General features: G+C 38.0%; 2 protein-coding genes across 2 annotated transcripts; both read right to left on the bottom strand.

Annotated features, from left to right (window-relative positions):
* Window positions 1–3,478: 3,478 nt before the first annotated feature.
* On the bottom strand, window positions 3,479–12,409 carry LOC107733628 (forkhead box protein O3-like). The gene is made up of 2 exons (XM_016545337.1): window positions 11,080–12,409; window positions 3,479–7,884 (listed from the first exon to the last, which is right to left on the bottom strand). The coding sequence occupies exons 1-2, from the start codon at window positions 11,644–11,646 to the stop codon at window positions 6,514–6,516; spliced, it is 1,938 nt and encodes a 645-aa protein (XP_016400823.1). The 5' UTR covers window positions 11,647–12,409; the 3' UTR covers window positions 3,479–6,513.
* A 1,089-nt stretch (window positions 12,410–13,498) lies between these two features.
* On the bottom strand, window positions 13,499–21,730 carry afg1la (AFG1 like ATPase a). Its single transcript, XM_016546282.1, has 13 exons — window positions 21,596–21,730; window positions 20,259–20,476; window positions 20,105–20,156; window positions 19,888–19,989; window positions 18,881–19,011; window positions 18,607–18,706; window positions 17,196–17,254; window positions 16,474–16,556; window positions 16,007–16,077; window positions 15,647–15,747; window positions 15,427–15,567; window positions 15,232–15,348; window positions 13,499–13,983 (listed from the first exon to the last, which is right to left on the bottom strand). Exons 1-13 carry the CDS (start codon window positions 21,702–21,704, stop codon window positions 13,855–13,857), a joined length of 1,413 nt encoding a protein of 470 aa, XP_016401768.1. The 5' UTR covers window positions 21,705–21,730; the 3' UTR covers window positions 13,499–13,854.
* Window positions 21,731–23,175: the final 1,445 nt, after the last annotated feature.

Below are 23,175 nucleotides of genomic sequence, written 5' to 3'. Positions count from 1 at the left end.
ACATGACACAGGTCACTATCAAAAATTTTCCTTCGACATAAAATGCATATTGTGATATGTATATATCAAAATACAAATGAATCAAGTTCCATGACATTTTTAAATATGTAAATGTACATTAACTAATGTTAAGCATTAAATAATTCATTTAATAATGATGGTTAATGAAATTTATTCAAGTTATAAAAGTTAAGAACACTATCAGCTATCGCACCTGTATGGTTTTGATGATATTTGGTGTAAAATCTCATTGTCCTCAATCTCAGTTTTCAGAGCCTGAATCTGAGCAGACAGTTCTTCTTCCAGCTGCTCTACTTTCACTGACGAGCCGAATCTACATGTCTGTGACATCTTCAAGTCACAATCCCAGTTTTATCGTAAAAAATCACCGAGTCGTTCCGTCCTTGCAGTTGTGTATTAGTTGCGTGTAGAGCAGTCTACATACAGCGCGTTCAAAGGATAGAAAAAATTAAGAAAACACAAAAGAACTTTAAAAATGTCTCCACCGTATAAACGTTTGTTACAATGTATCAGTGTTTGAGCAGTTGCTATAGAGACGCCAGACGCGCGCGCACACACTTTTAAAGAATGGCGGTAAATCACAGCTTTAGATCTAAACTTTGATTGGCGCAAGTTACATAGCCTACAGTTAAGGGCTCAAAATTAGAACTGTCAAACAAATCAAATGAGTAGTGTCGTATTATTTAATTGTTTTATTTTTGTTTGGATTGGTTCCAAATTATCACAGGAATTCCACTGGCATCCCTTTAGACACTTTTATTATTTTTTAGCACAAACAAAAATATAAAAGTTACTACATCTGTACAGCAAATAATATTGAAGGCAAATGAAGATATTTGAACCTGCATGTATTCGTCTTTTAACCTGCAGAGGGCGATGAAAACTCAGTCAAGTGACTCAGTTGTATTGTGCTGACACAAGCAGAGTACAGACCTGTCTCAAAGGTATACCTTAAGTCATCAACAAGATATTCTTCTTTTTTATTTACTATATTTCAGATGAAAGAGTTCTTATACTGATCTTATATGTTAAATGCAAGACCTCAAACAGCTTCCCGTTGACCGAGGTAGGCAAGCCGTGCGTTGTTAATATGCTGCAAATCAAATATATATTTTGTTTAAAAAATACTTAGATGGTTGTCACTTTCAACATACAGCGAGAATCTTTTCAATCAGGCGATTTTCAATGTAAAATCAATAAATCAGATCCACCTTCTCTGGATTTAAATAGCTCGACAATCCAAGTTGACTTGGATACAGAAGCACCGATTGGTTCGTGGCAAAAGGAGCCGATAGCCAATCAGAGATCCCCAACAAGGTGCTGTCCCACCAATGAGTGCACAAGGACACGGGGCACATTTTACAGCTATTGTCACTAGGGGTTGTTTTCCTCCCTGCAGAGAGCAGTAAAACATTATGAATGATTTTCTTAAAACACAATCAATCCCACTGATTGTGCAGCGCGTATGAATGAGCGCGTGATTGCTACGTGTGTATGAATACACACTAATTTTGGACAAATATCGGCAATCAAACAACAACAGGGGTTCTATCTGAGTCAACGTTTCATACATTTTCATAAGACGGGTCTCCTTGGTAACCATAGACAATCTGGACGCCCTTCATAGGAGGAAAAACTAGAAAAAGAAAAGGCTTGGCAAAGGTTTGAACCTTCTTGGAAGTGCTAGGCTGAATCCAGACACCAGTCATCTCTTTAGGCCATCACAGACCTGGTCAGTTTGGGAAAGTGGTTAGAGCATGTAACAAAACCTTAGGAGAAAATGAGGCTTTTGCAATCCAAACACCTCAGTCGCATCACTTTCACTGTCAAGAACAGTAATGGCAACATCATGCTCTGAGGTTATTTTTAAAGTGTCAAAACTGAGGCTTAACCGGAAGAAAATGGGGTGAGAAATTTGAATATACATGTTTGAGCAAATATGAGCTGCTGAAAATGTACTTTTTCAAGCCTCATAACCTAGAGTATTTATAGTTTGAACCCTGTTCTGTTTTTAAAAAGAGTATTTTAGATGAAAGCTGTATGGCCTGGAGAGTAAGCAGGGTTTTCATTAAATTAACTCTATGTGCATTCATGAACCACAGAAAACTGTGCCACTAAAATCAAATAGATGAAAGAGTGTTTGCCAACTGACCCTTAGACCTCATTGCATGTTGTTTGCAATTATGCAAATAATGGTTTAAAAGCATTATATTTTCCAATCTGGTAATCAGTTTGACCGGACAGATGAACAGGCATTAAAGAAATAGTTCGCCCAAAAATGAAAATGATGAGTTAGTTTCTTCATCAACTATTCCTTAAATAATATTCTGGTCTATTGGATACATCAGGAGGGAAAACACTTTTGAATAATTCATTATGAAAACATGACACAAGTCACTATCAAAAATTTTCCTTCCACATAAAACGCATATTGTGATATGTATATATCAAAATACGAATGAATCAAGTTCCATGACATTTTTAAATATGTAAATGTACATTAACTAATGTTAAGCATTAAATAATTCATTTAATAATGATGGTTAATGAAATGGGGTGAGAAATTTGAATATACATGTTTGAGCAAATATGAGCTGCTGAAAATGTACTTTTTCAAGCCTCATAACCTAGAGTATTTATAGTTTGAACCCTGTTCTGTTTTTAAAAAGAGTATTTTAGATGAAAGCTGTATGGCCTGGAGAGTAAGCAGGGTTTTCATTAAATTAACTCTATGTGCATTCATGAACCACAGAAAACTGTGCCACTAAAATCAAATAGATGAAAGAGTGTTTGCCAACTGACCCTTAGACCTCATTGCATGTTGTTTGCAATTATGCAAATAATGGTTTAAAAGCATTATATTTTCCAATCTGGTAATCAGTTTGACCGGACAGATGAACAGGCATTAAAGAAATAGTTCGCCCAAAAATGAAAATGATGAGTTAGTTTCTTCATCTAAACAGATTTGGAGAAATTTAGCATTACATCACTTGCTCACCAATGGATCCTCTGCAGTGAATGGGTGCCTTTAACTTCAACCTTTGCTTCCAGCTAAAATATAAATCCATAATCCATAACATTGCTCCTTCCAGTGCAAAAGTTGTCTCATATGAATCAGGAGAGAAATATGCACAGATCCAGCACCAATTACAAAAGGAAACAGTCCAAAACAACTGTAAACAAAAATGTGGTTGGATTCTTACAAATACACAGCTTTTCACTTCACAAGACATTAACTGAGTCGTGTGGATTATTGTGATGTTTTTATTCAGCTGTTTGGACTCTCATTCTGACGGCACCCATTCACTGCAGAGGATCCACTGGTGAGCAAGTGATATAATGCTAAATTTCTCCAAATCTGTTCCAATTAAGTAACAACCTAAAAGTAAATTTGTTGCACTATTCCTTTAAATCACCTGCTTGTATTACAACAAATTAAAATAAAGACTACAGCAACGCATTGTGTTGTACAAGCTTTATTTACATGCACCTTGCCTTGCACTACCTTGTTTACATTATCCAAAATTGAAATACACAGGTAAAGTCAAGCAAACATTGAGTGGATGGTAACAAACGGCCAATTGTGTTTAGGTGGTACACACGCAGATTACGTTCTCACAATTCGTGTTAATTCCCTCTTTAAGATTAAACTTCAAAATGAATGAAAATCTTAGCAAAATTAAAATATCTGAATTAAAATCATTTAAAGGTAGCAAATTATAATGCTGAAAACGGATTACACAATATGAATCTAAGTAAACAAAGGTAAACCAAGCACAATCAACTTTTTATAGTCATCTTAAATTCTGTGACTCCGGCTTATTATAAAAAGCAGATTATAAAAATCAGTGCTTAAGAAGCTTATGAAAATTCTGGGCGTGAAGCTAACCTTAACAAAAGGTACATTCCACTGTGATGTTAAAACAACATTAGATGTAACTACTGAAACATCTGCAAGTTGTCCCTGAATGGCACTACTATTTCATCAAACGGAATAGTTGCATTATTTCTGATCAGCCTTGAATTTGGTTGTCTGGCATGTTCAAGATCAACAGTGAAATACAGTACAAGATAGGTGCTTTCTTACATAGCTTACAACCATACAGGCTGTAATACTACAATGCGGCTGCCTTTCATTTGAAAAACTATTAGGATGCTTAAAACACACTGCCATCACAACTGATACACGCTTTCTACTAGCACCAGCCATTGTGTAGATATATATACATAAATGCTAAGAATGTGACATGCCAGCCGTATGAACTGACCCAAAACAATATCACTTAGCACCAAATGCTCTTAGCTTCATTTTTTCCTGCTACAAATACACAAACATCTAGTGGTCCTTAATCAGCGTTCCAAAATTTATAACTGTTAATATACCTTATCTCTAGAATGAATCCAATATTTATGTGTATAGACACACGCACATATTTTCAGTGTACAGCACATATACACAAGCAGTACGGGCCTCATTCATGAAATACAAGCACAAAAGAAATGCATGATTTAAAGAGAAATTTGTAAACCCATTTTTAGGTAAATGGTTGCATGCATGTCAATGTACAGTAAATGCACACAAACACTAAATGGCATTGAATGCAACTATTTAAGAACTATTTACAGGTGTAAATTGTTCAAAAAACCATTGATTTTACAAACAATTTATACAGCCATGACTTCATGAATGAGGTCCTATGTATGTGTGTGTGTGTGTGTGTGTGTGTGTGTGTGTATACATACAGAAATACAAATATATAGCTCATAGTCTATTCTAAAATGGTTGACTTCGGAAGTGAACGTGGTTTAGAGGTGACGGAGATGCTTGTGTTCAAGAACTCGGAGCAAGATAAATGCACAGGTTGTGTTTGTTAGGAAATCCATAGGAAACACTGACAAGCTAGTTTCATACAGCAGAACACTAAATATATAGCTTATCATCATATCATAGTTCACTTTTCCATAAAAGGAGTCAAGGATATATTGTTCAGTTTTCACAAAAACACAACCTCTTCCCTTTTTTCAGCTTCACACAAAAAAAAAATAATTGGAGAAAGAGATGGATTTTTCATGGCCATTTTTCGGACAAAAGAAACCTTCTCAAGAGTTTGTGTTGTAATCAGGCCATTGCTGCAATTGTCCCGAGGACTAGTTTGGCAAAAGGCAAGTGTTTGTTTCAAGGACTAGAAGTTTATTCATCTTGATCACGGTTACAAGAAACTACAACAAACTAAGGGCACCTATAGACTACACTTGACTTGATTTCAATGGGGATAAAGTATCACAACAACATAGACGAAAATTCAAGGGTGACACTACCAAAAAATGAGAATATTTTACATTTCTCTGCAGTGCAAACTGCCGTAGGTACCAGTTGACTAATTCACAATTCTTACTTGGTTTTCAAACTGACCCAAAATTTTTCCACACTCCCAAATGCTTTCATAAGTGATTCTTACTGTGTTGGCACCTTCATACGTAGTGGTGGGTTTTCTAGATGGACTAAGGGAGGTTCAGTTGCCCAAGACTTCATATACTGACAACCTTCCCTCTATGACCCTCCACTTGTTGTAGGTACCAGTTGATCAGTGAGAATTCAAGATTCTCAGTTGGTTTTCTGACTGAACGACTCTTTCCACATTCCCAATTGCTTTCATGGGAGCCTTCTCTAGTTTGTAGGCACCCTTGTACGTAGTGGTGAGTTTTGGAAATTTTGTATTCTAGATTAACTAAGGGAAGTTCAGTTGTCCAAGCCTTCATATATAGACAAGCTTCTCTCTACGATCCTCCACTTGTCGTAGGTACCCGTTAACCAACGAGAACTCAAGATTCTCACTTGGTCTTCAAACTGACTCTTTCCACACTCCCAAATGATTTTGAAAGAGCTTTCTCTAGTGTGTAGGCACCCTTGTACGCAATAGTGGGTTTTGGGGATTTTGTATTCTGGGTGGACTAAGGGAAGTACAGCTGCCCAAGCCTACATATAGACAACCGTCTCTCCACGTTGCTCCACTTGTCGTAGGGACCAGTTTACTAATGAGTATTCAAGTTATTTGATTGGTTTTCAAACTGACCCGACTCTTTTCACATTCCCAAATGCTTTCAGATTTTGTATTCTAGATGGACTAAGGGAAGTACTGTTGGCCAAGCCTTTATATATAAACAACTTTCTCTCTACGGTACTCCACTTACCGTATTCCAGCAGCCGAGTTCAATATCTTGTCATTGGTGTTTAGATTAACCTGCAAGCACTTCAAGGTTAAATTTGTTGAAACTCTTCACAACGTCCATCAAACCAGCCTCAATCATGACAATACAAAACATACAGCCACAAAACTACAACACCGGCTGGGTAAATCATTGACGTTGACAAACTCATTCCAACAGATGTCAAATAGCTTTTCTACAGCATAATGTACAGTTACTTTACAGTGGACAGTTGGCTCAAATGCAGTGTTCTGCACCATCCCTACATTCCTGGGCCTGGCTGGATCAACCTGGTACCCAGCTTTGGGAGGAGGTTTGTTTGGTACTGGAGAAGCTCCCTGATGTCAGGTTAGCATTCTGAGTGGAGATGAGATGCGAATCGAAGCTAAACTCCAGGCCCTCAGCATCCATCAGGTCATTGCGGGTGATGGCATCCATGTCACAATCGAAACTGCCACTTAATGCCTCGAGATCCAAGTCAGATGGGAATTGGTCCTGAGACACCGACTGAACGGAGGTCACGCTGCCGTTGAGACCTGCCAACAATGAATCGGAGGAGTTGAGCTGCATAGATGTGCTTCTGAAGGGAGACTGTTGGAGATGTTGCTTCATCAAGCTTTGGTAGTCTGACTCGCTGCTCAAGACACAGTTCATCCGCCATCCAGATGGCGACACCTTCTTGAGCCCCAGTTGTCCTACAGGCCCAGCCTGATTGGACATCATAGGGTCATTACGTAGCAACAGGGCACTACGACGGGCATTCTGGGAGGAAAGGGAGGCACTGGCTTGTGACATAAGCGGATCGGATTGGGTAAGAAGGACATCGCTGTGACTGTTGGACTCTGAGCTGAGCAAATCCTGCAGACTCTGATCACTAAAGAGGGAACTGCAGGAGAACGTTGCCTGCTTGTTTTCCTGGATCGTTTGCATTGGAGACTGCCTCAGGCCAGTGACGGATGGAGGGCTAAACATGGAGTTGGTGCCATAGCTGCCAGAGGGAATTGCCAGACTGCTCCCAGAGCAGCTGAAGGTAAACACAGGGCTTCCCTGTAGGTTGGCCCCACTCTCGTCTTGACCCGGAGACTGGGAAGCTGTCAGGCTGATGTTATCTAGAAGGTCATCCATTAGGTTGTCGGAGAGGCCGTCGTTGAGGTTCATGGTTCCTGCAAGATCAGCTAGACGGGGTAGTTCTATTAGTCCAGTGGACGGAGACATACTACTAGGGCTCGAGTACAGCATGGGCGACAGGGGGGAGTCGTCATCGGGAACTTCATCCACCTCGAGGTTGGCCAGAATTGGGGAAAGGCGTCCGCTTAGGGTGCTTGCATTAGAATTAGTGCGGGAACGGAAATCCGTCCAAGCGTCGAGTTCGTCGCTACTGCGGGAGGTCGGGCTGCCAGTCCATTTGGACAGGCTGGAGGAACTCTCAGAGCTTCCGTCCTGAGTGGCCTGAAGAGCGGCCTTTTTCTTTGCGGCACGGCCACGGGCGCTCTTGATGAGCTTATTACTGTTGTCCATGGAAACAGCACGTCTCCGTGGAGCTTTTCCCCCTTTTCCGCCATCAGGGTTGACCATCCACCACGAACTCTTTCCTGTTCCTTCATTCTGGACCCGGACAAAGCGACTGTGGAGTGACAGGTTATGTCGTATTGAGTTCTGTAAAAAGAGAGGAGTAGATAATGAGCTGTGCATCATAAGACATGCCTAAAACATTCATATACTTCTCGTTTACTTTTAATGAATACACTCTTCTAAAGCAGCTTTATAGAAAATAGAAAAAGGACTGTTCTCATTTGAATTTCACGCACACTGTTCAAATTGGTCTGGTCTCTCTGGTCAAGACCAATCTACAAGTAAATAACCAACTCTATGCTGTCCGTTGGGCTGTGCAGATAATTGGTCTGCGCTGTGCAATTCAACCGGGTAACTTTGAGTGTTTGGCTTTTGGCATTTGCAACAGAAAACAGGCAATTCTGTAGACACACCAGTGCAATCACTAAGAAACATCACATTTGGTGACCAGGATTTTCTCAAGGTAGTAATACACCACAATACTAGTCAGCTATGAACAATCTAAAATGTCTCCTACTGCAGAGAAAGCTGAATGATTCATGGAGAAATCCGCAATCATGTAAAAAGTTTAAGAGTGCAGTGCAGTGAAGCTGCATTAATGTGGACTGCAGAACAGAAGGTACAGCAATCCATAATGCAGCATAAGGGGATGTGATAAAATTCACAAGCAAGACATGTTCCTCTTTGATGAATAGTCAAGCAGACAGTCTAAAAATGGTGTGAATTTATCAAATGCAGTGCCTGCTACATCTTGAAGTAAGCTGGACTCTGCTCATCACCGTCCATGAACATCTCCTTACCAAACTCTGAACCTCTCAAAGAGTGAATGGGCCGACCTCATAACACTTCACTTCCATTAATGCCTTTTCTTCAGGTCTACTACTGGATTTAATCTAAGACAGAACTTTCTCCTCTCTAAGAAGAACATGTTTCCCAACTCATTCTTAAAGTACGTAAGCAGTTTTCCTTTTTTTGCTTTGTTAAACTGAATTGATTGGATTGAGAATCTAATCCAAGACATCCATCAGATTGTTTGTTGACATTCATAGCTACATTGATTACAAAACAGATCATTACCAACTAGACTTGGAATAAGAGCAGTATCTTCAATGACAAATTGAATCAGTGTTCAAATCAGTTAGAATATTTAATTTATCCATGTTTGATTTTCCTGCAATTACAATTACAACTGAAGAGCATACTTCACATACATTCTAGATGTTTATTATATCCTAATGTTTTTGAATCTAAAATCTTGACAGGTTTCATGAGATTTACCCCTTTGTAAAATTTGCATTTGTAACCTACTGCATTAATTTTTCAAATGATCATATCGAAGTTAGAAATTCAAATATTGTGACAAAATTAATTTTGTAGGGTGCCACAAGTTTGTTAAAATTTCCAAAGGGTGCCGCGACTAAAAAAAGGTTGGGAAACACTGAACTAGAGTGTCAGATTATGTGAATGTAGCACTGAAAATCATTTTAAAGATTCTGTACTTAAATCTATACAGGACCACGAAAAATAACTATAATAGAGGAAAAGAGGGGCTGAAATCATCTGAAAGCCATGATGCAGTCCCTTTTGAGCAAAGCACCACTCAGAACAGCACTGGAGAGCCGCCAGTTTACACACAATGCTGTCTCTCAGAGTCAAACACCAAAGCTCTTCACACGTTGCTACACACTGACCTACATAGTTTCCAGTCAGCTGATTGCTTTTTATGCTGTAGCCGAGAGCCAATAAGAAGTGGAGGTGGGGACGAAACCGCCAATAGCAACCCTGACACTGACGATATGCCTGTGGTTTCTCTTTTTTTCCTGGTTCAGTGGCAGGCAGATGCAAACACTCTGCAGGATGGCTTTATCTACACTGGGTACAGCTGACTGTTCCTACAATCTGCTTGGACCTTTTTAACAGAATCACCAATATGTCTGTTTTAGCAAATAGACAGGATTTAAACATTCAATTTGGCAACTAACCTACATGTTACTATGGACTGCTATCATTATGATGTATAAAATATACATTGGCTCTTAAATGATTATGCAAAAATGGCAAAGGTTATTCAAATAAATTATGCATATTGTGTAAATATTAAATACAACTAATTTTACAATATATAATTTCATTTCTAAAATTAGAAAATTCAATTATATTTTAATCAAATAATAATAAAATAATGAAAAATCATTTTAAAAAATGGCTTGTTTGTGAAGGTGCCAAATCATCTTTTTAAATGTAATATCTGCACAACAGCCCTACATCTGCAGGATTGCACATGGATTTCCCGAGGTTTTTCTCAAATTCAAATCCAGCTATACCAAGAGCATTCATTAGACTTGATTCCATGTTGGATCAATTGCTTTTCCAGGCCGAGCTAATCCCTCAAATCAAACGGGGATGATAGAAAGTGAGCATAGCATAAGCCCTATATTTTTGGAGTTTATTTTCGTGAAAAAAGGTGCAATCCTATTGATCATACAAAGAATGATTAGTGAACATGTTATAGATATTGCCATGTCTCATTCTTTTGATCACACTTCAGTACTTGTTGAAATTATGGGGAAAGCAGCAGCCATTTAAAAGCTCTTTATCAGGGGCACCTTCCTCAATTTATCTGCTGTAACGCCCTTTGGCATGACCACAACAGCATGCACTTTATCAGCAAACCACACAACTACTGTAGTTGTCCACGTTTCCAGCATCTTTGTAGCACCCTGTAAGAATATAAGCACCTATAGGGGTGAATTCTGGTAAATTGGGACACTTTTTGCCTAGAAAGTGAGCATAGCATAAGCCCTATATTTTTGGAGTTTATTTTCGTGAAAAAAGGTGCAATCCTATTGATCATACAAAGAATGATTAGTGAACATGTTATAGATATTGCCATGTCTCATTCTTTTGATCACACTTCAGTACTTGTTGAAATTATGGGGAAAGCAGCAGCCATTTAAAAGCTCTTTATCAGGGGCACCTTCCTCAATTTATCTGCTGTAACGCCCTTTGGCATGACCACAACAGCATGCACTTTATCAGCAAACCACACGACTACTGTAATTGTCCACGTTTCCAGCATCTTTGTACCACCCTGTAAGAATATAAGCATAGGGGTGAATTCTGGTAAATTGGGACACTTTTTGCCATCGAGATGTCCCAATTAACTTGAAATGCACCCTATTAGCTGCAACAAATGGATTTTGAGAACATAAACAGTCCTGACATGCACTTAAAGCAAGATAAGGTTAAAAACCAGCCCGTCTCTTTGACCTGACGTACCTTCCATCCTGCAGAGCTGTTGCTGTCACCTTTGTCCTTGAAGTATGGCACATTTCGGACCATCCAATCATAAATCTGGGCCAATGTCAGCCGTTTCTCGGCTGAGCTCTCGATGGCTTGAGTGATGAGGTCCGCATAGGAATAGTTTCCCCAGGCGTTCCTGCGGGCAGAGGATTTTCTGGGCTGCTGAGGAGTCAGACCGTTGATGCTGGAGTCGTTGCATGCGAGCAGAGCATGTTGGGAAGATACAGGAGAGCCGTAGGTGTCTTTGTCACTGACAGCAGCATTGGTTTCTATGGCAGGAGCAGCAGCAACAGCCTGGTTTCCTTCTATCACACTGACAAACTTTGATGCGCCTGTAATGCCACTAGATGCACAAGCATCATCAGTGCCATTTTCATCCACCTCTTCCTCAGGAATGATTCCCACCTCTGCTGGTTCTGCTTTCCCGGCACTGGACTCCGGTCTGGGCAGAGGCCAGGTGCAGGACCTGGGCCTTTTTTGGGGCTCGAAATCAGGGTCTATGTCAACGTCCACATCCAAGGGCTTATCTATCTCCTCTGCCATATTTCCTCGACTCCTTCAAATGAATGATGTATGGACGGCTTTTCTGAACACGGCAGCAGCACTGGCCTCGTGCATGCCATTAATGGGTCACTTCTAGAGTCCACATTTCAATGCGGGACTCTTAGGGAATCGAATTGATGTCGTGAGATGTTTAGGAATATTTACAAATGCGTTCATGGCCACTTCCAGCAGACAGAAGGGTTCGTTTATTAATCTCGCTCGATTTGGTTAGTTTTAAGCATTAAATAAACGACAAAACGAGCAAAAAATGCCCCTATTCGACTCGTTTAATGAGCTTCCATGGTTCAAAAGCATAAGCGAATTTGTTCAATTGTTGCATGACGTCGCGCTGCGATTGTAACATTACATCATAATGCGAATGTTACATTGTTTCGGAACGCAGCTCCCGCCTTTTAAAATCGCTGATTTAAAGCGACCAGAAGGGCTATATACGTGCGCGAAAGTGTTCTCAAACGATCAAGCCATACCTCCACAGCCGACCCTCTGCAAATCAGCAAATATGAGTCCTAACAACACACACACGATTTTTCCCAATAAGCCTCCATGAGCCCCGTTCCATGTCGGAGCAGGACGTTGCGTCCCGCAACCCGGGCGATCCAGCACTGCCAAAGCCCCTAATGCGCTGCCGCAAACTACAGAGAAGAACAGCAACACAAAGATCTTCCGCCCCCTGGAACCAGTCGGAGGAACTGCTTCTTAAAGGGCCGGAGAGCAGAACTGGAGCTCAACCTCCAATATCACACACACGCCATCTGCACATTACACAGATATGCCATCGCAAGAGCTCTTATTTTATACACTCTCTCGAACAAATGGCTTCTAGACAGACTAAGTGCCTTGCAATAGAATGTATCCACACGTTTGCGTTCTCTGAAGAAAATGCGACTGGGGAATCTCAAAGAAAACAGCAAATCTCACATTTCGAAAGCAAAAGGAAAAAATTACCTTGTGCATTAAAAATGAAATGGTTTTAAAACCATTAAGAGTACTTATATGTATCATTCATTTCATGAAAATCAAGCATTACTTAAATATAAATATATATAAAACTATATTTTTAATATATACACAAACTATTTAATTAAAATTACATATCAAATTAAATATCTTACATTTTATTCATATTATAATTATTATTAAATTAACTGTATTACAGCACTATTAATGTATTATTATTAAAAAAAAATTTGTGACTCGTTTCATGCTAAATAAAATGGCTTTCTTCCGGCTATGGCATGATTTTTATATATTTTTGAAGTCTTACTCATTCTCTTATTTTTTTAGTAGAACTGTTTGACTTTTAAATTAAAGAGAACATCTTTTAAAATAATAGGAATATTAAATAAAAGTAACTTGGTGAATTACAGTAATGAGAAGAAATGACTCCCTGCAAAGTTATAGCTATTCAGTTGCTAGGGTGCTGTAGAGTGCCGAGTCAAAAGTGATTGTGATTGCACTCTTTTCTTCAACAAATCACCCAATTTGAGGCATCATTCATGCACAATGTGTGCTACAGTCAAGATACACACCAAAATGTTTTACTTAAAATTTGGGGTTTGCTCATATCCCTAATCCTAAGTATGAGCTTGACTTAGCAAGTACTTCCAACGAGAGCACCTCTCTCAGGTCCTCACAGCAAAGGTCCGACCATGTCTCCTTCGTTAGACCTTCATTAGACCTAAATATACATGACTATTATTCTCACTTTATGTTATGGACACAAATAATGATGAATAAACCACATAAACCTACCGGCAAACATCACAGACCTGAAACAGAAGCACTAGAGAAAGCTTCAGAATAATCAGACATCAATAAAAGATCATTTTAATGCAAACGATCTTAAATAGGTTGCATATCAGCTGTCTGACAAATATAGGTTGTCAATAAAATATTCCACAAATTCCATTTTTATAATCAGAAAGGCAGCCTGATTTCAAAACATATCTTTAGCAGATCCACATCCAAATATTTTCAACAAACCTGCCCATCTTTCAAGACCAAACCTCAAAAAGAGGCTAGTCATATTTGCATGTGCGTTTATAAAGTGCAGCACTATGCCATACAGTTCTGATTAAAATACAGTCATCACCAAATCAAAATGGAGTTGATCCCAAGACCTCATGAGAGGCTGAGTCTTATGATAGTTGAGATGGCTGCTGTATATGGAGTTAGTAATGATAAAAGCTACTTAGAGCTCCGATCTCCTGCAACCCAGTACTCCTCTGTTTGCATCTCGGTAAGGCGAGATACTGTCCTCTGGAAGGCAAACACCTCCTCTTCTCCTGTAAAGATCGCCAGTGAGCTGCCTGCATCCTGATGCATTAAAAGAGAAAATCAAATCACTGCCGCCCATCAATGTGAAGAGATCATCACATCAAGGTTAAAAATCTAAAAATTTGTTAAAGGAACAGTTCACCCAAAAATTAAAATTGGCTAAAACCTGCTCAACCTCAGGTCAGCCAAGATGCAGAGAAGTTTGTTTTCAATAGAGAAAGCAATATTATGGATTATAGACTATTTTAGCCAGAAGCAACAGATTGAAGTTAAAAATGTCTTGATGGATTTTTTTTTTCTTACAAAAGTTTTTGGCTTCACAAGAATTGATGGACTGGAGTGGTGTGGATTATTGTGATGCTTTTATCAGCTGTTTGGACTCTCATTCTGACGGCACCCATTCACTGCAGAGCATCCATTGGAGAACAAGAGAAGGAATGCTACATTTCTCCAAATCAGTTCCCATTAAGAAACAAACTCATCTATATATTGGATAACCTGAGGGTCAACAAATTTTCATTTTTGGGTGAACTAGTTTATTTTTTTTTAAGACCATTAAGAGGTTTTATTTTGCAGTATTAATGGAGTATTTTATTTTCAATATTTTCATGACAGTTAAGCACACCCCACCTACCATAACGAAAAAGAACATTCTCAATAATGATTACATCACTCTCATTTTGCCCAATCCTATTGAGCAACAAAAGTTTGGGGTCAGTAAGACTTTTCAAAAAGAAATGAATACTTTTATTCAACAAGGATGCATTAAATGAATCAAAAGTGACAGTGAAGTCATTTATGTTAATTCTTTTGAACTTTCTATTCATCAAACAATCATGAATTGTATCATGGATTCCACAAAAATGTAGCAGCAAAACGGTTTTCAACATTGATAATAAGAAATGTTTCAGCAAATCAGCATATTAGAATGATTTCTGAAGGATCATGTGACACTGAAGACTGGAGTAATGATGCTGAAAATTCAGCTTTGCATCACAGAAATAAATTACATTTTAAAATATATTCAAATAGAAAACAGTTATTTTAAATTGTAATAACATTTACTATAGAAACTTCTCTCAAAAACATTCTTACAAAAATATAAATTAAAAAAATAAAAAAAAAACTTACCAACCCCAAACTTTTGAATGGTAGTAGAAATATATAAGAATTGACAGATAGAAATTCATGGGCTTCTCTCAGTTTTATAATAAAATTCCAAAGGCAACATTCAGGTTCCTCATTTAATTCTCAAAGAATTCAAATAGGAAATGGTTTGTAAATTACCCTTGAAATGCCCAGATCATCCAATAAAACATGAGTGTCGTGATGGTCGTGATGGTCGTGATGTTCATGAACAAACAGCTCATCTAACAGAGCTTCGGCCTGCAGCACGACTCGAACCTGTGAAGATATTCCACCGAACTGAGAGAGGTTCCTTTAAGACCTTCCAACAGAAATCACAAGTGCTTCATGACCTACCTTGTGCTCATATAGTGCATCAATGAGAGTTATGAAGCGTCTGGCTTGCGTCTTCTTGTTCAAAGTGAGCAAAGGAATGTTTCGGATGAAAACTGTGTCAAACACAGCAGAGATCTCCAGGTAGTCGCTGGCTCCTACAGGCTAACAGTAAAAACAACACAATACTCAATAGTTCATTTCAATGGAGGATGGTGAAACAACATGGGAAACACAAGCTTACTCGATCACACAGCTCCTCAAAAGTGCAGTCTGCTATGGTCCCACATGCTTTAGCAAGTGTCAGTATCCTGCCATGTACCTTTAGAGATCTGGGCCGAGTAACTGTGATTATAAAAAAAAAAAAAAGAACCTGGATCAAATTTGCATAAAATATAAAGTTAAAAAACAATTAAATTCTCAACTCACAAAATTCTGGATGCATAACACACACATAATGGTAACCTACATTCACATCTGTAGCAATATGACATCTAATGGGCTGCCATAGAAATTCTTTTGTTAGGGTGTTTTTACTGATAAACCATCAGCTAATTAAATGAGAGTGTTTTGTAATTTAGCAAACACACTACAGCCAACTTACTGTCATTCTGTTTGAAGGCCATCTCATCGAACAGCTTATCGAGTGTTGCATCAACATCAGGTTCACTGGAACTAAATTCAAAAATAATTAATAATTAATCACTTCATAATACAATCGTTTTATTTATTTATACTTGGTCAAAGCAGTAACATTCACTTGTCAAGCTAAGCATGTGATGTTTTGGATGTTAAAATACTTTTTAATACCCCATCTTAAGACAACAGGAGCGATTCAAATGATATTCAAAACATGGCGCTTCCTGACTTGCCCAAGCAACAGTGCGAGTTTGGATTGTTTGAATACTGTCATTATTTTTGCAGCTCTTTTTTGTAATGGAAATTTCACAACTCAAAATTTTCTAAGATGCATGTCTTTGATTAAAGAAAGTAGTCAACTTGCATAACTGCTTAAAAGTTGATCACTAAACTAATGCAGCATCTCATTTTGTAAAACATGGATTTTCTCACAGGTAGAAGAGTTTTCCAGCTGCAGGGCGATTTCTTCTCCGATAATCTATTCCAGAATCCAGACGTAGTGTTTGGCAATACTCCTATTTAAAAGACATTTGACCACTGCATTATTTGCAGCACTTCTAACAGAAAGTAACTTAACCTGCATTATCATTGTTTTGACCTTATTCCCAAAAGTTCAAAAAAAGGGCATTAAAGGAATAGTTCACCCAAAAATAAAAATCAGCTGAAAATTTACTCACCTGCAGGCCATCCAAGATTTAGATGAGTTTGTTTCTTAATGGGAACAGATTTGGAGAAATGTAGCATTACACCACTTGCTCAGCAATGGATGCTCTGCAGTGAATGGGTGCCGTCAGAATGAGAGTCCAAACAGCTGATAAAAACATCACAATAAAAAAACTTTTCATTTCACAAGACAATAACTGATGGACTGGAGTGGATTATTGTGATGTTTTTTTTTCAGCTGTTTGGACTTATTCTGGCGGCACCCATTCACTGCAGAGGATCCATTGGTTAGCAAGTGATGCAATGCTACATTTCTCCAAATCTGTTCTGATGAAGAAACAAACTCATCTACATCTTGGACGGCCTGAGGGTGAGTGAAGTTTCAACAAAATTTCATTTTTGGATGAACTATTTCTTTAAGTACACTACGTTACACCAATAAACACAGCACTAAGTGTATTAGATAATACACCTGCTGATGAAGTGCATACCTTTAGCACAGCGATGAAAGGCACAAAGTTCACCCTCTGTAATCCATTTTTGTACAGATCTGTAAAACAAGATATTGTGCTCAAACAAACTGGAATTTGGAAGCGAAGAGATACTGAAAGAAACTGCACATTGTGTGATGGCTACACTGAAAAACAAATTGTGCATGATTTATTTCAAATCAATTTTCACTCAGAAATTGCTAGTGAATGTCATAAAAATCTCAAAGAAAATGCAAGTAACACATTGAATTAAAGGGGTCATGACATGTTTTTATTTTTTATTTTATTATGTACCCTGAGGTGTAATTATAATATTACTAAAGTTTTTTTGGACGAAAAACATTCAAAATTGAGTGATTTATGACCTTACCCAACCTATTTCTTATCTTCTGACTGAAACAGTTGGTTTTGGGGTGTTTTCCCTTTAAGAGGTCAGTCAGTGTCACCGCCCACTTTTATGATTGGCCTATGCATTACCATTTTAAAGATAGTTTTTACATGAAATACGTTACTTACAGTTTGCGGCATCATTGTTGGGTCCAGAACAGTTGGCATGGCCTGATCTTTGAGCAAAAGTATTTTGGCAATGCCAGCATCATACTGCGATTTTTTCTCAAAACAGTCAACGGTGAAATGTACTGAGCATGTGCGTAAATTACCACTGATGTGACTGGGACGTTCGCTAAAAATAAACTGAATCCATTTTTCTCAGACGTCTGGATCCTTCAACAGCGTTTTTCCACAGCCAGGAACGGCACATCGTCTGCCTGGCATCGCAATCTTATTGTAAACAACTAATCCTTCAGACCCATGCGCTGTACATCGACTGAACACCTGTGGATGTGACAATGATGCGATGATGCAAAAATAGGTGTAGTTGTCTTGCTCTGGAGGCGGTCATATGCAAACGACTGTGCCCAGGTGACGTCCCCTTGTCCCTCGGATCCAAAACGAGCCGTTTTCTGAGGGTTATTACATAAATGCTTTTTTATTGATGATGAGGACATTTTAAGTTATGAAACTTGCAGGATGTATTAAGCATACAAAGACCTCTTCTGTGTCAAAAGATCAAGGGAAATTTGGTTTCTCATGTCATGACCCCTTTAAACATGACATTTCTAAATAGAAAGGCTGACATTGTACTTTCTTGCAAAACATACTCCAATAATATTTGTGTTATTTACTTTGAAAAATCATTTTTTAAAGTGCTGCACAGTCACTGGTGGTGCATAATACAAAATGGCATATGCATCACACCGAAGAAATGATTTTGCAAATATTGGGCTTTTCAAAGAGTCGGTTGATCTCTCAATTCGTATAAGCAACTGAGAAGTCAAACCCCCATACCCAAAAGAATGTGTTTATTAAAAACTACATTCAGACTAGCTTAGCTGGATTCATTGCTTCTTACCATCTGGAGGCCGGTTAGACGTGGCTACAACTACAACCCCATTCAAGAAGAGGTTCTCAAAGAGCTGCTTAAGAATCATGGCATCTGCAATGTCAGTGACCTAATGAACAGAGAAAGCAAAAGAAACCTTAAAAATCAATCCAGATTATTCTCTGGACCCCTTTGATTGTCACTGCATGGATTTGAAAGATAACTGAAGCAGATCTCAGTACGCTAAAGCGATCACAAAGCTTGATTAGATTTCAACTACACAATTACTAAGTAAAACATTCACCTGAAACTCATCAAAACACAGAAGGCAGGCCTCCTCGCTGATTTCTTCAGCAACCGGTGCAATAGGATCGTACGCCTTCGCCATTTTACCCACTTTTCTCTTGGGCAAACTTTGCTTGAGCCGATGGATTCCTATATAAACATGAGTCTAAGTAAAAGCAAATAATGGCATCTTTACTAATTTTCAAAAATACAAAAAAGGTGCGCACATTCCACAAACCCAAACAGGGCTCAGGTGCAGGACAAAGGAGACAAACTGAAGCAAAAAACAATAATGTCCACACACTGATATAACTGCTCCATAAAAAATTCTTTATTGCAATGGGTCGAAACGTTCGTGCCTGACGAAGACCTGTTGGTCAAAACATTGCAATAAACATTTTTTTATGGAGCAGTTATATCAGTGTGCGGACATTATATTTGTTGTTTAACTTTACTAATTTTGGCATCAGTTTATAATTGATATACAGAACTTGCATTCCTATACGAGTCATTTTGGGGCTCATTTCAGTGACTCATTTTTGTTAAATAATGCATTTTGTGCCAATTTCTGGCTTTAGCTTTGAAAACATTGAAGACAAACAGTGTCCATTTCAGACAACAATGAAAAATAATAGTCTGTTGGTGAGAAAATGTGTTGTGTCGGTGGTCTAATATTTACCAAATGTTATGAGGTTGTCACAAAATCAATTAAACTAATAGTTAAATACAGTAAAATAAATAAATCAGCCAATTAATTAAAAATTACCAGAACCTAAGAATTATCAGTGCACAAACCTTCTGTTGGTGAGAAAATGTGTTGTGTCGGTGGTCTAATATTTACCAAATGTTATGAGGTTGTCACAAAATCAATTAAACTAATAGTTAAATACAGTAAAATAAATAAATCAGCCAATTAATTAAAAATTACCTAAGAATTATCAGTGCACAAACCTCAATAAACGGTATATTTACAGCATCTTGTTCAAATCTGAAAAAAATCATAATCATAAATTATAACAAACTTACGTTTATGTACATCCAACATGAATCCATGAAAATGGACCCTTTTTTTCTTCGCTGTCTCTACATGATCATAAAACATGTCCATAACCATAGTTTTCCCTGTGCCTGAGAGAATGAGAAAAAATTAGAAAATAAGCATTGATAACAGAACTGAGCAGTTTATTTCTATAACAAGACAACAAAGTTTGACTGAGCCACAACATGATGCCACAGAACTTACCAACATCTCCATATATGTAATAACCTTTCGGTGGCTTTCTCTTGGAGAAGAACTGTTGTGGAAGTAAAAGAAGTTTGAATATGTTAAAAGTGCATTTCAACATCAGCAGGGTATATTTTGGCTGCTTTAGGCCACACGATTTTGTGTGGCTTACCTTTGAGAAAAGCGTTGAGTGTTCGTTGCTGTACCCTCGAATATCCTTTTGCATCTGATCCAGTGTTTCCAAAGCAGCTCTCTGCTGCAGATCTTCTCGTAACTGTCCATCTCGAATGAGACTGTTGTAATGTTCCAACGGTCCTCCAAAACTGCGGCTTGGAGAGGTTGTGGCACTGGGAACTTCAACAGTCTGAGACAACACACTTGTGGCAAGACCTGCAAGACAGAAAAGAGTTTCATGAGATTGAGATGACTGATGTTTTTATGAGTGAATAAGAATACTTGTGTTGAACAAGATCAGCGGGATTGCACTTTATTCAACATGAACCTGCTATTTCTAGTGATTATTTATATAAGTACTGAAGGACCACTTTCAACTTTGCTCTTATTTAACACCTGTGTAATGGAAGACCGGGGCTAGTTGTCACAAAGGTTATATCTCACTAACTATAAAGAGTTGAGTTTTAACAAGGCTTGTTCTCTCTAGTGGTGATTTTATTTGTTGGTTTTAAACATCTAGATCAACAAAAAATTATAATTTATGTAAATTCTGTTCTACAAACTGAAATTACAATTTAATCATAATAGCTGTTGAACCACACTGACATACATTAAAGACAAGAGTCAAGTATATAAAAATAAAGTAACGTTAGTTAAAGAGGACTACGAGAGTACATATACACCACGAAAGAGAAAAAGGAGATGAAAACCTGGCAAAGTATACCTTGAGACAAATACATTTCGCGATATTTATTTAACATTTCTCTTATTTATCCAGTGATTATTTATATAAGTACTGAAGGACCACTTTCAACTTTGCTCTTATTTAACACCTGTGTAATGGAAGACCGGGGCTAGTTGTCACAAAGGTTATATCTCACTAACTATAAAGAGTTGAGTTTTAACAAGGCTTGTTCTCTCTAGTGGTGATTTTATTTGTTGGTTTTAAACATCTAGATCAACAAAAAATTATAATTTATGTAAATTCTGTTCTACAAACTGAAATTACAATTTAATCATAATAGCTGTTGAACCACACTGACATACATTAAAGACAAGAGTCAAGTATATAAAAATAAAGTAACGTTAGTTAAAGAAGACTACGCGAGTATACATACACCACGAAAGAGAAAAGGGAGATGAAAACCTGGCAAAGTATACCTTGAGACAAATACATTTTGCGATATTTATTTAACATTTCTCTTATTTATCCAGAGTCGAACATACTAGATGTTCTTGTCTTGTCAGAATGTCAGTGTCAAAGACGAAAGACGAATATAATGACATTTATCACATAAACATTCCTGTCATTCAAGAGTCGTTAAAAGCCCTTACCTCTTTTAATACAGCTGACAATACCAGGCAACGCTGAATTCAACAGAAGCTTATTTTTCACACAGAACTGAAGTCCAAGCGCCACCAAGGACGCTTTACCGGCTGCCATGATGATTCAAAATGCGGAAGCTTTATTAAAAGTACGCCCTGAACAGTTGAGGTGGGCGTGGTCTCTGTAAAGAGAGACCAGGAATATGACTCATGAATATTAATTATTTAGGTGTCTCTCCGCTCCAGTTAGCAAACAACGTCAGATTGACCTAATTTATATTCATGAGCTTAGCGTAATTTGCAAATTCACCTCCTGAATAGTGAGAAACTAGGCGTGGCTTAACAGTACAAACGGCCTGCTCCTGTCAATCTACACATGTGTTGTGTTCAAATGCAGACATTTGCTGCGTCCCTAAGTACGTACTCTTTTGGTGAGGAAAAAGTACACACTTGTGAGTGTGTAGTAGAAGAGTAGGTAATCACGTCTTTAACGGACCGCTCTGTCGCGTCCTGTCACTGTAAACTGCCCTGTCACAATCATCTTGTCACAGTTAACATCCTCCACATTTAATTTAATTTAAATTCCTACCGTATTGGAGAGAAAAGAAGCAGGACTCTGATCTGCAAGCCATGGGTATTTATGCAGAGAACTCTGCTCATATTTTTGCATGATGATGCATTTAAAAGTTAATGGCCAAACGGATGTTTATAAAAGTTCACATTGTTGTTGCAGATGAAATATAATACAGATAACATTAAATAAATATTTTTACCAGGTTAATGTTGATTATTAGTAACTTAACCGTCGGTCGCGCACATCCGCCATGTTTGTAGTTTTTAACGCGTTTTATTCGTGTTTGTAGTTCTGAACCGAATCCTTAACCAAAGCGCAATGGATTGTGGGCAATATTAGCCAATAGAGTATGCACGGATCCACACTTTAAAAATCTACCTGAAATAGTAGACCATCTATTTCAGGTATACTTTTGGCATACTTATGACTTTTGGCATACTCTTTTCAACATACTATGCTTTGGGACACACTTATTCTAATCTCACATACTATTTAGGATTGATAGTATGAACATTAGGACGCAGGGATTAAAACCTGGAAGAGCCACAGGCTTTTGATCCACGTGTTTTTTCATCATTTCTGAGCATAGACGATCCCTGCGTTCCATTCGGAAGGGCTCATCCCTATGCCCTAATCCCTTCAAAGGGTTTAAGGTGTTCGAAGTGAGAGCTTCGAAGGGTTTGAGGGTGTAGTAGGGGTAAAAAAAAAACTCTTTTGGAACGCATTCTGCGTCATCTTAACGAGACGATCAAGGAGGCACCTTCGTCGCACATTTTGTACGCTGGTTGATCCCCAATCGTCTTTTATGTTAAATATAATCTATATTTGTGTATGTAATGTAATGTAATATGTATTTGTAATGTATATTGTGTCTATGTATTTGAAACATTTGAATGGACTGATAAAGGTAGCTGTAAAGTATTTTTGTTGAAGTAGGCCTACACTGTTGTTTTGACCATAATAATGTACCAAATCTAACTCGTATAAATATTACAGTAGTATAGAAAAATACTAT

The sequence above is a fragment of the Sinocyclocheilus rhinocerous genome, unplaced genomic scaffold (genome assembly GCF_001515625.1).
Source record: "Sinocyclocheilus rhinocerous isolate Xijiao unplaced genomic scaffold, SAMN03320098_v1.1 scaffold853, whole genome shotgun sequence".
NCBI classification, from domain to species: Eukaryota; Metazoa; Chordata; class Actinopteri; order Cypriniformes; family Cyprinidae; genus Sinocyclocheilus; species Sinocyclocheilus rhinocerous.
Note: the sequence above shows the minus strand (reverse complement) of the source record. Positions and strands in the feature narration are given on the sequence as shown.

Excerpts from the sequence above, each read along its gene's own strand:
- LOC107733628 (XM_016545337.1), bottom strand. The coding sequence starts at position 11,646 with ATGGCAGAGGAGATAGATAAGCCCTTGGATGTGGACGTTGACATAGAC. Across the intron at positions 7,885-11,079 it reads ACAGCTCTGCAGGATGGAAG|AACTCAATACGACATAACCT; the intron begins GTACGTCAGGTC and ends CTCTTTTTACAG.
- afg1la (XM_016546282.1), bottom strand. The coding sequence starts at position 21,704 with ATGGCAGCCGGTAAAGCGTCCTTGGTGGCGCTTGGACTTCAGTTCTGT. Across the intron at positions 19,012-19,887 it reads CATGTTGGATGTACATAAAC|GAATCCATCGGCTCAAGCAA; the intron begins GTAAGTTTGTTA and ends ATGTTTATATAG. Across the intron at positions 13,984-15,231 it reads ATGATCTGGGCATTTCAAGG|GATGCAGGCAGCTCACTGGC; the intron begins GTAATTTACAAA and ends TTAATGCATCAG.